At 46.2% G+C, this 14,843-nt stretch overlaps 1 protein-coding gene across 2 annotated transcripts in view; it reads right to left on the bottom strand.

The window, feature by feature from the left end:
• APCDD1 (APC down-regulated 1) overlaps positions 1-14,350 on the bottom strand; it is a 32,478-nt gene extending 18,128 nt beyond the window's left edge. The window contains exons 1-3 of one of the 2 annotated variants that reach the window (XM_040587686.1): positions 14,084-14,350; positions 4,708-4,891; positions 2,877-3,408 (exon numbers count right to left, since the gene is read on the bottom strand). In XM_040587686.1, the coding sequence (XP_040443620.1) occupies positions 2,877-3,408; positions 4,708-4,891; positions 14,084-14,141 (774 nt within the window). In that variant the 5' untranslated portion in view covers positions 14,142-14,350. Of the gene's footprint in view, positions 1-2,876; positions 3,409-4,707; positions 4,983-14,083 lie in introns of those variants that run through there. The other variant, XR_005826991.1, reaches the window with a different exon arrangement.
• Positions 14,351-14,843: the final 493 nt, after the last annotated feature.

The raw sequence follows: 14,843 nt of genomic DNA, 5'->3' as shown, positions 1-14,843 counted from the left end.
GGACTTTAAAAAAAAAGCATCTCTGTTACTGTTCTTCTTACATTTGGCAAACACTAGGTCAGATGGCTGGGTTGATAACCTGTTGGCATAGAGAACTTCATGGTTAGGTACAAACCAACACCCAGGAGTCTTTCATGGCAGCTGAAGCAAAGGTTCGGTTTTTTAAGGCTATTTTTATTTATATTGTGCTGAAAGCCAGTATCAGCAGGCCCAGCTTCTCTTGAGAAAAAAGGAATCTCACATCAAATCTATGCAAGAGGAACCTACCAAAAAACACAAAGACGAGCTGCAAAGTTGTGCTGTTGCAGCTTAAAACTTGTGTTAAACCTACATATCTTTTGCTGTTGAAGGCTCCAGTTGAGAGTGGTGTCCCAGCAGCCCAGATGCTGTATATATATACACATTGTAGGAGCCAAGGAGACCATGCAGACAACAGCTGGAGGAGGAACAGAGGTAATGTGACTTGTCAGAAGTCATAACTGCCCAAACTGGGAGTTGAGCAGTGACCTGCAAGTCAGGACCCGGGCCTCCACTTATTAAACTGCAGTGGTTTCACCCTGGAGAGCTGGAATCCATATGTATTTTCGTGTACTCAAAGTTAAGCTTTGCTTTATCAAGTAACTACTTTCTGTAGCCCATAGTACTGTTACGAACAAGCTTCCACTGTCATAATTTAGCCTCAAGATCCAGCTCCTGCCAAGACCTGGCTACCAACAAATGCATTTGGAAGCACTGTACTCCATGAATACCAATGGAGAACTAGTTGGCTTGTTTGCTTTTCCTCTACCCCTGTCCTTGCAACTCCATGATGTGGAAGCCTCCCCTGGGACCCACACTGCAGGCGCTCCCCGATCGGAGCGCACGGGTACCCGCAGGCAGCACCTGCATGCCTGGACATGTGGGACTGAGGGATAACAGCATGCAGGGTGACTCAGGCAGGCAGGCTGAGGCTGCTCTTATCTTCCACATAGTGATGTTACCCACTCAGGTCAGAATGGATCGGATCACACTTGAAATAATGGTCTTTGTGAACATAAATGAGAGTTTCCGTGCTCTCACAGTTGATTTAGCTAACCTGGCTCAAGAAACCGACCTCTTATGCAAGATTTCATCCCTTAAATTTTAGCATTATATTTTAGAGGGAAAAAGTGATGCTACAGTAGCAGAAGAAATGGGCAGCAAATTCGTTACCCGTGTGTACCAGTGTGTCCTAAAATTACAGCAGACCCGGACAAAAATCTTATTTTTATAAAGCTGGTTGGTAGTACAGCTGATCACTCTGACAGTAATGAAATTGCTACAAGGTGGAAGCATAAGCATTTACTATGTTATGTACCAGTCCATAATAAGACAACTAGATTTGACCAGAAAAAAATAATCAGCTAGGGTAAATTAAATGAAGATTTTTGTCTCTGTTTTATGTGGTCAGAAAAACACCTAAGATATTTTCTAGAATGTATACAACATATAGGTGGTGTCAGATAATTTGTACCTATAGACACCTGCAAGGAAGACATTTAGGAAAGAACCCTCACTCCCAAATAAGCAAAGAGAAAGTCAATGCACTTGTTTGAATTAATAAAAGAAAAGTAAAATTTTAATGAGGAACGTGCTGTGGTTCATCTGCTGCTGCTGAAACTCTCTGTTTCAGGAAGATATGTTTTAAAAGAATATGCAAATTTGTACTTGGTCACTTGAAAAGAGCATAAGAATGACAGAAATGACAGCAGCTTTCATACAGAGACACAGTTGACTCTAGATTAAATTACCCCTCTGCCAGGCTATTAAGGCAATTAAAGGCACACCACATTAGGTCCTGAACTATTGAAATTTGATGTTCACAGGAGGCAGATGCAAACCAGGGCAGACAGTTTTGAATGGCAGGGAAAGCCCATGCTTTCTCATCAGAACTCTCCCTTCCCCTGTTGCGTTTCCCGCTATTGCCAATAAGCCATAGCTGATTTTTTAATTGGTTGCAATGAGATTATTAAAAATGGTCATATCCCATTAGCTAGAAGTGATGCTGTGGCAAGCGCTCAGCGGGAGCACACCGACGGCAGCAGCACCTGGCAGTGTGGTTCCAGTTGCTGCCTGCCTTGGAAATGTCACCGGGAAAGATCTAGAGACAGCCGTCCTGCTACAGGCCATCAGCGTCTACTCTTCCTGTTTGATTTTTATTTAGCTTACTATGGTTTGATCGGTTCCCAACAAAGCTGAGGGCACTTTAAGGCCCCTTTGAAAACCGAATTATCAAATAGAATTAGGGCCCCATTCAAAATTCACCTGTTTTTCATTTCATTAATGTGTGCGCCTGCATCTGGATCCATGACCTGCACAGCCCATCAGTTTTTTCCCCTTCATGTTGCCCCTTTCATGTGTCTACCTTACAATTTCCTCTTTTTCTCTTCAGGTTATTGATCACCCAGCTTCCATATGCTGACATGGTTCAATTTCCTTTCTCCCTGGCACCCCTGCAGCTATACAAACATACACAAACTCTTTCTCTTCTCCTTTCTCAGTCCTGTATGAAACTTTCTTCTCAGCTGCCAGCCCACAGCCCTGGTCCCAGCCAGCCACTCCCACCTCTGCATACAAGCCTTCCATCTTTGGCGTGGCCTTTATGGACCTTAGCTCATCAGATTACTTTTTGCATATTTGATGCAGTCACATAAACCACAGCAAAGTTACTATTCTCACAGAATACATTCTGTGATCTTTTGTTAACTGGCTGCATCACCTGTAAGGCTGCAGTTGACCTCTTATATTAGAAGCACATCTACCCTTTAGGTTACGCTACTGCACTGACTCAGAATAGCCGAATAACGTGAGCTTTGTCACTAGTATCTTAAAAAGAGGTCATATATACACACACATACCTTGGCATTTTGAAGAGGAGGTTGGTAACTGGAGGGCCGGTAGTACCTCCTCTGGGTAGCATCAGTATGAATGTCTCCGAGAAACAGCTCCTCCACAAGGTGGTCTAAATTGTGGTGCAGGTACTGCTTCTCCACGCGGATCAGCTGGAGTTCATGCATGGCGAAATTCAGAGCTTTGGTGCATTCACAGCCATTATCTTCTCTCAGCAGATCGTAGCTCACATCTTGCTCCCAGGGACTATCTTCTGGTATAAATCCAGGACATGTATGGTTCACCAACTCACTTAATTTTTTGGCTATTGCTTCATTGTGGCTTATGATCTGTATGCTGCGTAGCTGATAATCAGCTTCAGTACCCCCTCGGATGATCCAGGATGCTTGGCGGAGTCGAATTTTGCCACGTATAACTAATGTGTAGATAGGATTTGTGCAGCGATTGCCACCGTAATAAAACTGATAGGCCTTAAATGTATTATTGTGGTAGAACCTGTAAGATCTTGTGATGAACTCTGGGCCTGCTCTAACTTCACAGCTGTGGGAAGACAGAAAGTGATAGAAACAAAATTTTAGCAAGGTGACACATCATGTACACTACAGGTAACGAAACTGAGCAAACTCACATGAGTCCACAGAGACACTTGGGTGCTAATGTCCCACTGGCATGAATGGGAGTAAATAGGAACTTGGCACCTGTGGCCTGCCAATTAACCAACAGCTTCCTCTGATGTTATGCTGTTGTTAATACACTGCTTCATGGTGATCATATTGAGGGCTTGATCTTTGAAGGTTTAAATACTTTTTGTCTAGGGACCACCATGCGACTCCATTCTTCTCTGAAAAAAAGTAGTGGCTTATCAAACATCTATTCTTCGCTTTTGCACGACAGATTTAGTGAAAGGACTGATGACATCAGAAAGCAAAATCCCAAACGTCTGCACAACAGTACAAAGCACCGACATCTATGCTACTGTAGAAACTTCTCAGTGGAGTTCCACCAGTTCTGGTCTGCAGAGGACGTGCAGGATTGTGTCCTCAGCTTTTCCTCTTAGAATTTCAACAGGAGTGGCAGTTAATAGAAACCTCTGACCTTTAACACAAAATTTCAATTTGGCTTGAATCTGGACCATGCAATATTCAGGTTTTGTGGGTTTTTTTCCCCCCGAAGTCATAAATGACAGTTAAATTCCACTTCCTGTAGAAAGTCCTTCTGTGCCTTCAAGCTTGTCCCCGTTTTCACATCCTCTCTCCTTAACATAAATATACTCCTTTCTGTTAAAAAAACCCCGTCTGTCCTACTACAAGTCACTTCAAATAGCCACGTGAATATTGCCTGCTGAAACACAGAAAGCAAAATAGCTCTCTGAATTGCAAGTCATCGTGTACAGAGAGTAACAAGCTTGTGAAATACAGCTTCTTCATTTCTTTTGCTAATAAAACCTGTGCTAGACACATGCTCTGAAAACAAGGACCTATTCAATGGATCTAATGCATGCAGTCAAAGATGTTATGTTTGAATAAGCATCCAAGTTTTGGCAACTTGTTGCGCTCCTTCCTATTCAAAGAGAGATTTAAAGATATTTCACAGCATGCTGTTTAAAATCCAAACTATGAATTGATTTATCAAGGCAGCTTTATAGCACGCTATTCTAAAGTACATAATGCCCCACCTTCTTCTTTTATGCATGAACATACAGAAAGCAGCTGGAATCTAGAGCATCACCATATTGAAGAAAATATTTCCCCTGCTGCTTAAGGTGGGAATATTCATACTTCCACCTCTGCTTCCTTGCCCTCTTCTCTTCCACATATATCTTGGTTTATCTTTTCTTACCCAGTAGAGACCCAGTGTCCCTCAATATTGGGAGGCATCTGCACAGTGATCCGGGCTCCATTGTGAAGGTGTTTCAGCATATGGTGACACTGTGACTCCTTGAAAGCCCTCCATGCACTCTTCTCCAAGGATCGAGGGTGGGACCTGCTGTCCGGGTGAAGAAGAGCAGAACCTTCTCCCAGCCCTGTGGCAGAAAAGTGTAAATAATCATAAGACCCTGCTGAGACGGGCTTCAACACAATAAAGGAGATTGTGAACATCTTGTGTACAGTGACACTTGTTTGCACTGTTCTGTGTCTGGGAAAGTACTGTTTATGTGTCTTTTCTCGTCTGGGGAAAAAAAAATAATTTGGAAAGCTATTCTCCTCTGTAAGCCCACTAATAATCCATTAAATAAATTTGCTTCATGAAATATGCTGGGAAAAAGGGCTTGAACCAGAGTTGCAATTCCACACCCAGGAAACGTGGCTCTGAACCTGAATTTTACAGACACCTCTATAATCTCTGGTCAGGACAATCAAAAACCTGGACCTTGAAACTTTTAGAAAGTTGCATCCAGATCCGGACATAAACTTTGCGGTTTCAGCCCACCTCTAATTTGGACGCTTCTATAATAAACTTGCAAATAAAGACTACACTTTAAAGCCAAGGGAAAACAGATATTAAAAGCAAAGCCTCTACACACAGGAAGCCTCTGTGATGACTGAGGTGGTCAATTAAAGGCAGATTCTGCTATTTCTATTTTAAAGGGGAAAAGGAATTTCAAAAGCTAATTTTATCTGCAGCACACAGTAATTTTGGTTTCTAGTAATGTATACATACAAAACCCACCAGCATTCTCTTTACACAATATTAATTGAACAAAATGAATACATAGCTTCAGAAGGAATGTGTCTTTACTTTTTCAGGCACAGCCTGCTCTTAGATATGTTGGAAAACATGGATCAAAAGAAAAACACACATCTAGAGGTTAGGAGGTGATAAACACGAACCTGACATAATGGGTTGGAAATGGTATTACTTTGCCAGAAGGAATTTAAGAACCAGCAGGCTAGAAAACAAATACGGGGTGGGGTGGAGGGGCTGGTCGTGTGCCTGGGAAGTCAGGGTGGCCATATCAGGAGAGGGATGTCTTGCTAACACGTGCTCCCAGGGGCAAGGTCTAGGTTCACTCCCATCTTTTCTGGTGCCCTCTTTGCTGACTCGACTCAGGAAATGAGCTCTTGGGGATCACCAGTGCATGGTGCAACCCTGCACCATGCTGAGCTGCCTAACACAGGACCCTTTGTAACGCTTTATTCCCCAGGCACATGCTTGGGCAGTGCACAGCATCGCTACAGAAGTTACAGGAAAATCCGTATTATTTGGTTTTAGGTGGACAATATTTCAAACCTTTGCTGTTTCCTATTGCAAAAAAGAAAATGGTGTCAGTGATTCATTATGTTGTCTAGGTCTTAGATCTTCTGGAAGAAACTTGGACTTTCCAGGTGTTACACCTGGAAAAATGTCATTGCTAAAAATACAAATACATGTCAACCAATTAAAAATAGCTTAACAAAGGCAAGGACTTATGTAGTAGGCACAGTAAAGAATGATCAGAAGAAATACAATAAATACCTGAATGTAAACAGTGCTCACTTGAGAATGATCTCAAGATTTAATGAGGTTAATAAACACAACCTTACAAAGTCTTTATTGGAAAATCTGGCAGCTTTGTTGCAGGTTACAAACAATTCTTCAATGTGAATGAGAATTTATGGCCTTTCTGTCTAAAGGGTAATAAATACTAGAGATGCTTTGATATTTGAGCATGCTGTCTGAGATGCCCTTAAAGGAGACTGATTTTCAGGGGGTGAACACTCCTCGCTTTCTGGAAGTCAAGGCTTTCAGGCATTTCTGTGATGCTGAGCAGTCACTCGTGTTAGCGCCAAACAATTCCCGTTCTGCAGCCAGAAAAGGCTCGACTGCTTCAGAAATGGCATGGCCACAACAGGGTGATGCTCTGCTTGAGCCGACTACAACTTTGGAGAGGCAGAATTTACTAGGTAAGGTCAGTGCCTCACGTATGTGGCGTTACAGCCGCCGGGGCTGAAGCCAGCATCTCTGCACAGCAGCTCTGTGCTGTGCTGTGCCTGCAGCTCACCGCACCTGGAGCAGCGCTTGACTCTCTCAGAAACTTGGGCTTGTTTGGGTTTTCTGAAACCTTGTGGGTATGGGGTGGATATCACAGGCCTTCACACCACCAGCAGAACAAGTTCACCCAGGTACAGGTGAACTTACCTGTATACTTATTTTCGTCATTCTGAACCACAGCTAGTGACTGAGAGTGACCTTTTAGCACCCTTCTCCATCTCTAAGTCTCCACACACTCAAAAAGCCCCCATTATTTCAGCACGTCATTCTGAAATGGAGCGAGCGCTCCTGTCCATAGGCTCGGAACATCTTTTGGGTCAGAAGTGACACCTCCTGCAAGGTACCTGGTAGAGACTGTAGCCATCAGTATTAACTTTCAACAGAAACGTAGCTGTTAGAATGTGTCCTGCATACAAATTATCTCACACTGAAAAAGCCTTTGAAAATTTACATTTCCACTTGAAGTTGTTAAGTGTTTGAAACCTGCCATCAAGAGGAGGTTTTGAAATGGTTCAAGTGACTATTTCCAAAGTGTATTTATTATACCACTTGCTTTTAAACAGTTGTATTTTTGCCTAGCTCATGTCATATGATTCATGAATACAGATGCACTTAAAAATGAATCATTTATTCATTCAAACATACTTGGGCATTTAATTTCTCCAAGCAAAAATCCTTCTGTGGGTGGCTACCATCTTGTTTGTGCACATATCAAGCGAGAAAATGCAGTAACCACATTATGCATTCCCAGTTATTCCCTGGAGGAAATAATGAAGAGGTTTTTGAACAGAAGCCAAACTTTATGTGGTATTACACAGTGTCTTTTCTTTCATATAGTTCAAAAGACATTGGGTCTCCACTCTCTCTGTCACATGTACGTAGTTCTGTCTGCAACTTGCAAATGACCAACCATAAGCAGTGAACGGAAGGGAGATCTGCTTCAATAGCCCCAGAAATCTGTACCTGCAAAGAGGGTGTTTGTTTGGGACTCTATCCACCCAACTGTGACAAATGAGGGCATGAACAAGCTTAGGTAATCAAGACAGGCATGAGAAGGTAAGGACAGCTGCAGAGACAGAGGAAGGGATGTAGAAATACGCACAAGCTAGGCAATACCATGTAAGTAGGACAGGAACGTCTGAATATCAATTACGGTATAAAATCAAAAGGCAGCGATGGGACCTTTACCTATGTTTGTGTTGCTGGGGTTAGGAAATAATTTAGCACAGCCTTCTTCCTTACCAAGTAATCGTTTCAATGCTTTTGTATTTACTGACATATGCCTGTACATACAACTAGTGTGCAGAGGAGCCTTAACTTCCCCTTATCCCATCTGAAGATCAAACACCAAGACCGGCGATACGCTTCCCACACAGGGCAGTAAGCCGCACGCTGCCTTCCCGTGCTTCTGCTCTCAGCAGGTGCTCAGGGGCAGCGCAGTGTCCCCCTGCTCCACCCCGGTGGTGCACAACCAAGTGTCCTGCAAAGCTGAGGTCCTGCAGGGATGATGCCACTAATTGTGAAAGATCTATTTGGCCATGTTAAACGGGATGCTGCTGGAAGGCTCGAGGTAAAATATGTGCTTTCAGGAAACTAGGAAAAGAATTTCATGGCTCTTTAAAAGCCCACTTTGGAGCCTAGACGCAGTTGCAACATAGTTGGAGACACAACTTTCATTCAAGGAGATCCAAGTCTGCTACTCTCTACAGCGCAGACAGATGGTAGGTTTCAATACCTCCAGGACACGCCATGGAAGAATCTCAGACTCTCTCTGACTGACTGCCTTTTAAATGCTGGGGTATTATGAAAGGAATCTTACCCACTTGTTAAAAAATAAAAATAAAATCCACCATGTTATTACTCAAAAGTGTGACAGACTTCAAACAAAAAACTATCTTTGTATGAGACTAACAGCAGTAATCCTGTGAAGCCTCTGGTCGGCTTTCACTTTAGCAACACCACAACCAGAGGTTGTAAGATTGTATCACCCACCCCACACCAGCTGTTTACACAAAGGAGCAAGTCCAAAAGGAGAAGGAAAATTCCAGAATCCATCAGAAATGCCAGCTGGAAAAGCAAAGCAAAACAAATGCATTTTCCGATGAGCTGTTCTCCAAGTTCTCTTTCATAATCAAGCCCTAGCAGTGTGGATCACAGTTTCAGCATCAAACTAACTGAAAATAGTGTAAGAGGTGCTGCAGCTAGCTGGGGATCCCTGCCCAGGCCCTCACACATTACACTTTACAGGGGAAGATGTAACATCCAAGTGGGAAGGTGGAGGTCTGCACAGCTGCTGCTCCAGTAGGATGGATAGAGGTACGCACCACAACAGACAGAGGAGGACTTCAGGCTCTCAGATTCACCTATAAACCTGTGTCTGACGTGGGAACAACCATCCAAGATAAAATAATTGTTATGGGAAGATAGGTTACTTTCAAGTTCTTCAAAGATTTCTGCATGTAGCTGCGAGTAAAATACGAATCTTAAAAGGGCAATCTGTTGGTAGCGTGTTACTCAAATGTGTTTCAAAAATGGCTCTGACAAAGCTCTCCGCCAACACTTCTGCAAAAAACTGCCAGCTGCTAGAATAAATGTTTCGGTTTTCTGAAAAATAGTATGCAAATAACATACAATTGCAACACAGATAATAAGTAGAGTTGTGCTGGAACAAATTCTTATAATTTAATTCACGCCTAAACACCATGGCCAAATTCTGTTCTGAGCTATGCCAGATTGCAGAAGTATAGTGCAAATAATCCTAAATCTTAAACTGTTTAGATTTAATCAGTTTAATGAGCACCTCTACCAGAATCTACACCATGGCTTCAAACATGTTCAAGTGTAGTGCTTCAAACCAGACTCCAAGCTACTAGGCATTCAGCAGGTTCACCCTTTGCTAAATGGGAGAATAAATGTTACCTGAATAGTAGGATTCAAACCTGGCTTTGGATTTGGATTGCTCAGCAGAAACCACTTCACTTTTTTCTTTAATTTATAGCAATGTAAATCCAGAAGACCACGATTTTACTATGAGTTACAACAACCTTGAGTGACCGTACAAGTTCAAAATACGTGATGGCTTCATCTGGGATAGAAACATTTTAATGTTCGTGCTTTATTTCTGCAGCAAACTCTTTTCAAGTTAGAACTTGTTTGGAACTTGAAAAACCTTACAACAGATAAAGAATAATTGGCTGGATTAAGTTTATAGCTCTCCTTATCTGGGCAGTTGCCCTGCACAATTAAATAAATAGACATCTGGATTACGCTCTTTCTTGATGTGGGATAGTGTTAGATAACGCCTGTGACAGGCTTTTAGCTACAGTGAAAACTTACATAATTGCCATGGAGAATATAATGTCCTGTTACCAAGCCACGGTCTGTGTTTACCAGTGTTTTCCCTTCACTTGAAACTTCAAAGAGTCCTTGCAAGATTGGGACCTAAATTAGCTACTACAAACAAAAGGGCTGGGAAAGGAAAGCTGGGTTTTACGGCAGCAGACGGGGACGACGATTTCCTTTCACATGTATCTGTTGCCTTTCTTGTGCATACAGTTTCCAGGTACAGCTTTCAAAGAGGTGTGAAATAAACGTTTCAGAGGGTGGAAGGTCCTGAAGAGAGATCTAAAGTATGTTCAGATGGGACAGCTAAAGAGAAACTCCTGGACACCTTGGTCCTTACTTGATGCCCCTTCTTGGAAGAGGTCAGAGAACCCAGCAGTTGCACAGCTGATAACCTCTGCTAAGCTGAAGTTCAGCTCTAAGCTGGGATGCCTGCTGCTTGCTACCCGGGTCAGGTGAAACACTGCTGCCAGGAGCATGGGCTTCTTTACAAAACCCTGAAGGGTTAAAGTCCACCTCCCTGCAGGGCAGCGGGAACTCTGCCACTGGCACCAGTGGGATGAGTGGGTGCAGCGCTGGGCCGTTAGTGCAGTTCAATATCAATGGTAGTTCGGTCTTGCTCTCTTTGAAGGGAACATCTGCTCTCTGTCAGAGACATCTGCCACGCAGCCTGCAGGCCTCTGCCCCATCCTCCGACCACACCTCAGCACCAGGACTTATTCAGGTGGAACTGCTCCCAACACCAACGGGACTTGTGTCTGAGTAAAGACAATGCCAAACGAGCCCGCTACATATAATCCTACCCTCTACCAGCCCTGCTTAAAGCGTCGCGTCTGTAATAAAATACTAGCCTTGCCTTGAATAGCTGAAGGTATTTGCCTTCATGGTTGAGGCTAGCTTTGGGCACCACAGCCTGCCAGCCTACCTCCTACGGACACTCTACAGGGCGTAAAAATTGCCCTTACTAATCATGACACCTACATCGCACCACTGTTAGCCCATAATCAAGCTACAGAGATCAGTGAAATCGAATTTACGCTGATGAAATTGTGAATAAAATTGAGTCCACCTTCTAACTCTCCCTGCAAACTCCATAAGCCTTACACTGAGCGGTGTCTCTCCCCCTTTTTCTCTCTTTATTGTCTTCCAGATTTCCAGATGCAGTACTTTCCTGAGGGAACAGATCACATATGCCTCTAGTATGGCGCACAATATTTTTCCATTTTATGGATATGAGTGTTGGTATCTTCTGATGCATTTACATATTATTTTCTTGAACAGGTTTTGAAATAAAACACTTCTATGTAACTAATTTAAGCAGTATTGCCAGAGAGCTTTTAAAAGCATAAACAGTTTCGCTCCAAAAAGCCTTGCAGTTCTGTCTTCATCACCTTTATTAGTACTATTTCCATGAAATCAACAACTTGGTTTAAAGTTTCTAATTCATTACTCTAAGAGAAACATAATCAGAAATACACTGAAGTTTCTTCATAGCATCTGTATTTGTAAAAAAGTTTATGTTTACAAAAGAAATTATCCAAATTTGTTTTGAATCTACTTGAATGTAGCTTTTATTAATCAGGTGTTCTGGAGCTGAACGATCTTAGCATTTGACATCTGAAACTTCTGTGGCTTTTTGTCTAAGCAAAGAAAACAGTGATAATGGACAACTTCCAGCTGCAAACCTTTTTTTTTTTTTGACACTGTACAGGTTTTATTTTGATTAATGAAGACAAGTTTTTCCAAATTTCAATTCAGTGATGTTAAAGTAGGCATTTCTTAACATATTGAAAGAAGCTTTAGCCAACTTCTGTTATAAAACTTTTAAGCCCCCAAAATCCTCAACCACCCACTCACACTCACTCGCTTTTAACCCTTAAATTGCCACGTGCAATAGAAATGCAAAGGAAAACAACATGTGGCATAAAGAGGCTTAGCACTGTGATCCCCTGGGATTGCTGGTTATTCTTACATATTACCAATTCAGGCTAGCCGCTGACTGGGGGATGTTCCTATCGACTCTATGGCACAGAGGGAAGAACTCTAGGCCAAGTTAAAGCTAACAGGGTAAATACATTTAGACAGGATACATTTCAGCGCGTTATATGCCACTGATGTAATTTTCAAGTTTGTAAGAGGGCAGCAGCTTCCCAGTGCTTGAAGCTCAGATCCAAACTGTGCACTACTATTACAGAGGTGTTTATCTTCACATGCAAGGTGCTGAGTTCTGTCTTTCTACAAGAACTTAGGTTTATGTTATTTGGTGAAACACAATTGCATATGGAAGAAATAGATGATTTTCCTCCTTCATCCTCTTTTGGCAGCTGCCTTTTTGATCTGATCACTGGCCTTGATTTGTTTCCTGCTCCAGCCAGGGTTCAGCTCTGTTCTGTAATTCCAAGCAGATGAGCTGGGGAGTCCAACCCTGTAATTACACCTCCTCTCTTTACCCTCTAACTTCAAACCTCCCATTTCGACTTTTACATCTCAGATCACAGAGTTCTAAAGAACACCTCTGGCGTCCCAGCAGGTCTGGCTCAGCTAAACACATTTCTGCACTCTCCGGATTTCATAGCTGAGCTGTGAGAAAGGTATAAAACCCCCTCCTGGGGAACAGGGTCTCCTGCTCTTTCTTTCTCAAAAGAAAATACACAATCAGAAACCCATGCTTCTTATTATTTATTAAATGCCGTCTGCGTGCTTAGCACTTGTACAAACACAGAGAGAGGCAATCCCTGCTTCACAAAATCAACCCCAGGAACAGCTTTGAAATCTTCACCCCAGCTCACAGATCTCACCCTGACTCCATGTAGGTCACTTGCACTGTAATGGTTAAAAAAATTTCCTCTCTTTACAAGGAAACTTGGGGTCCTAAGAACTTGAACTGAAGAAGGCTACATGCTACGAAGTACATGAGAATTAGGAACACTCTTCAGAACGATGCTGTAACTGAGTAAGTTGAGTCACACTTTCAGAATATCGCGCCCAGATTTTTCTAATCTGGCTGCCAAATCTTAGCCATACCTAAGCAGCTCATTAAGTAACCCCCTTTTCAGGAGCTGCTCTTGAAGAACACCGGCTTTCTGGAAAGATGGGTTATCTGTTTAAGTGCTTAAATACAGATCGACAAGATGAACTTGTAATTTTAAGTTTAAATACGCTGGCTTTCCTCATTAAAATTTTGCCTACTGTGCAGTTTCAGGGAAACGTCAGACCAGGGCGAAGCTGCGAGTGTCGAGGCGGGACTGTGCGTAACGACACCCCCGGTCCCCGTGCGCCGCAGCAAAGGCTTCTCCGTCGGTGCAAGCCCCGGTGCTGGCACGCCCCGCTGCCCCCGGCTTCCCAGCCGACACCCCCACGGCAAAGCCCGCTTCCTCGCCTGCCGCTGAAACGCGGACGCCGCCGGACGACCCGGCCAGGCTCCCCGTGGCTTGGCAGCGCCAGCTCCTCGCCCGCCGGCGAGGAAAGCCTTTGCGTGCGGTGCCCGGGCCAGCGGCTCCATCCAGGCAGCGCCGGGCGCGCAACCCAGCGCCGCCGGCACAGCCCGGGAGCGCGGCGCCTTCCGCGTGGTCCCACCCGGCCCGGCGGGCTGCGGCTCCACGCCGCGCCCACCCGGTGTGCCAAGGGGTGCCGCTAACCGCGGGGGTCGCGCAGCGCCGGCAGGGTCTCTGCCCGCCTCGGCATCCATACGGACCTTTCCTCTGCCAGACCCCCGGGCCCGAGCGGCCGGGACCGACGGCCGCCGTCGCGAGGGCGAGCGCACCCACCCGCGACCCTCTGCCCCCACCAGCCAGCGAGCCGCGGGGCCCCCTTCGCAACTCAGCCAGCTTTTCGGGCGCACCCGCGACGGCGGGGACCCCCGGGCAGCCGGCCCGCACCTCCCCCCCGGCCCCGCACTCACCGTGCAGCAGCAGGGCTGGGAACAGGTATCTCATCAGGCTGCCGTACGGGGCGGACATCTCCCCGCCACGCAGAGCCCCTTCCCCGCTCCTGCGCTCCGGCCGCCACCTCCCGCCGCGCCGCCCGCGCCTCAGCACCGCCGCGGGCAGCCCACGGCCCGGCGCTGGGGAGCAGGCGGCTGGCGGGGGCCGCGGACCGCCGGGCACCCTCCGGGGCCGGAGACCACCGCCGCCGCCCCCGCCGCTCAGGGCTCCCGCCGCTCAGGGCTCCCGCCGCTCAGGGCTCCCGCCGCTCAGGGCTCCCGCCCCGGCCGCCGCTCGGTGCCCGAGAGTGCCCGCTCCACCGCCGCGGCTCCCGCCGTCTCCGCCGAGCGCAGCGGCGGCTCCGCTTCATATTTCCCTTTCCAGCAGGAGGAGGAGAAGGAGGGGTCGGGAGGTGGGGACTCGTCCCGGGGCGGGGAGGGGGCGGCTCCGCCGCGACGCCGGACACCGCTCCCACGGCGGGGGAAGGGGCGGCGGGGGACCGGCGGGCGGCCACGCGGGGCGCGGGTGGCGGGGCCGAGGCACGGCCGGCACCGGGCTGCGGGGGGGGGCTGAGCCCGGGGGCCGTGAGGCCGCGCCCGTGGGGCCGAGGGACGCGCGGGTGGGAGAGCGGGCGGGGTGGCCGGTCCCTCCCCAGCTGCGGGGAAGGCGCCCGAGCAGGGGCGGGAGGCGCCGGCGGAGCCGCGGCTGCCGGTGCCCGTACCCCGCGGCTGCCTGCAC

Source organism: Falco naumanni, chromosome 3 (assembly GCF_017639655.2).
Source record: "Falco naumanni isolate bFalNau1 chromosome 3, bFalNau1.pat, whole genome shotgun sequence".
NCBI lineage: Eukaryota > Metazoa > Chordata > Aves > Falconiformes > Falconidae > Falco > Falco naumanni.
The sequence above is the reverse complement of the archived record's forward strand: the minus strand, read 5'-3'. Positions and strand labels throughout refer to the sequence as shown.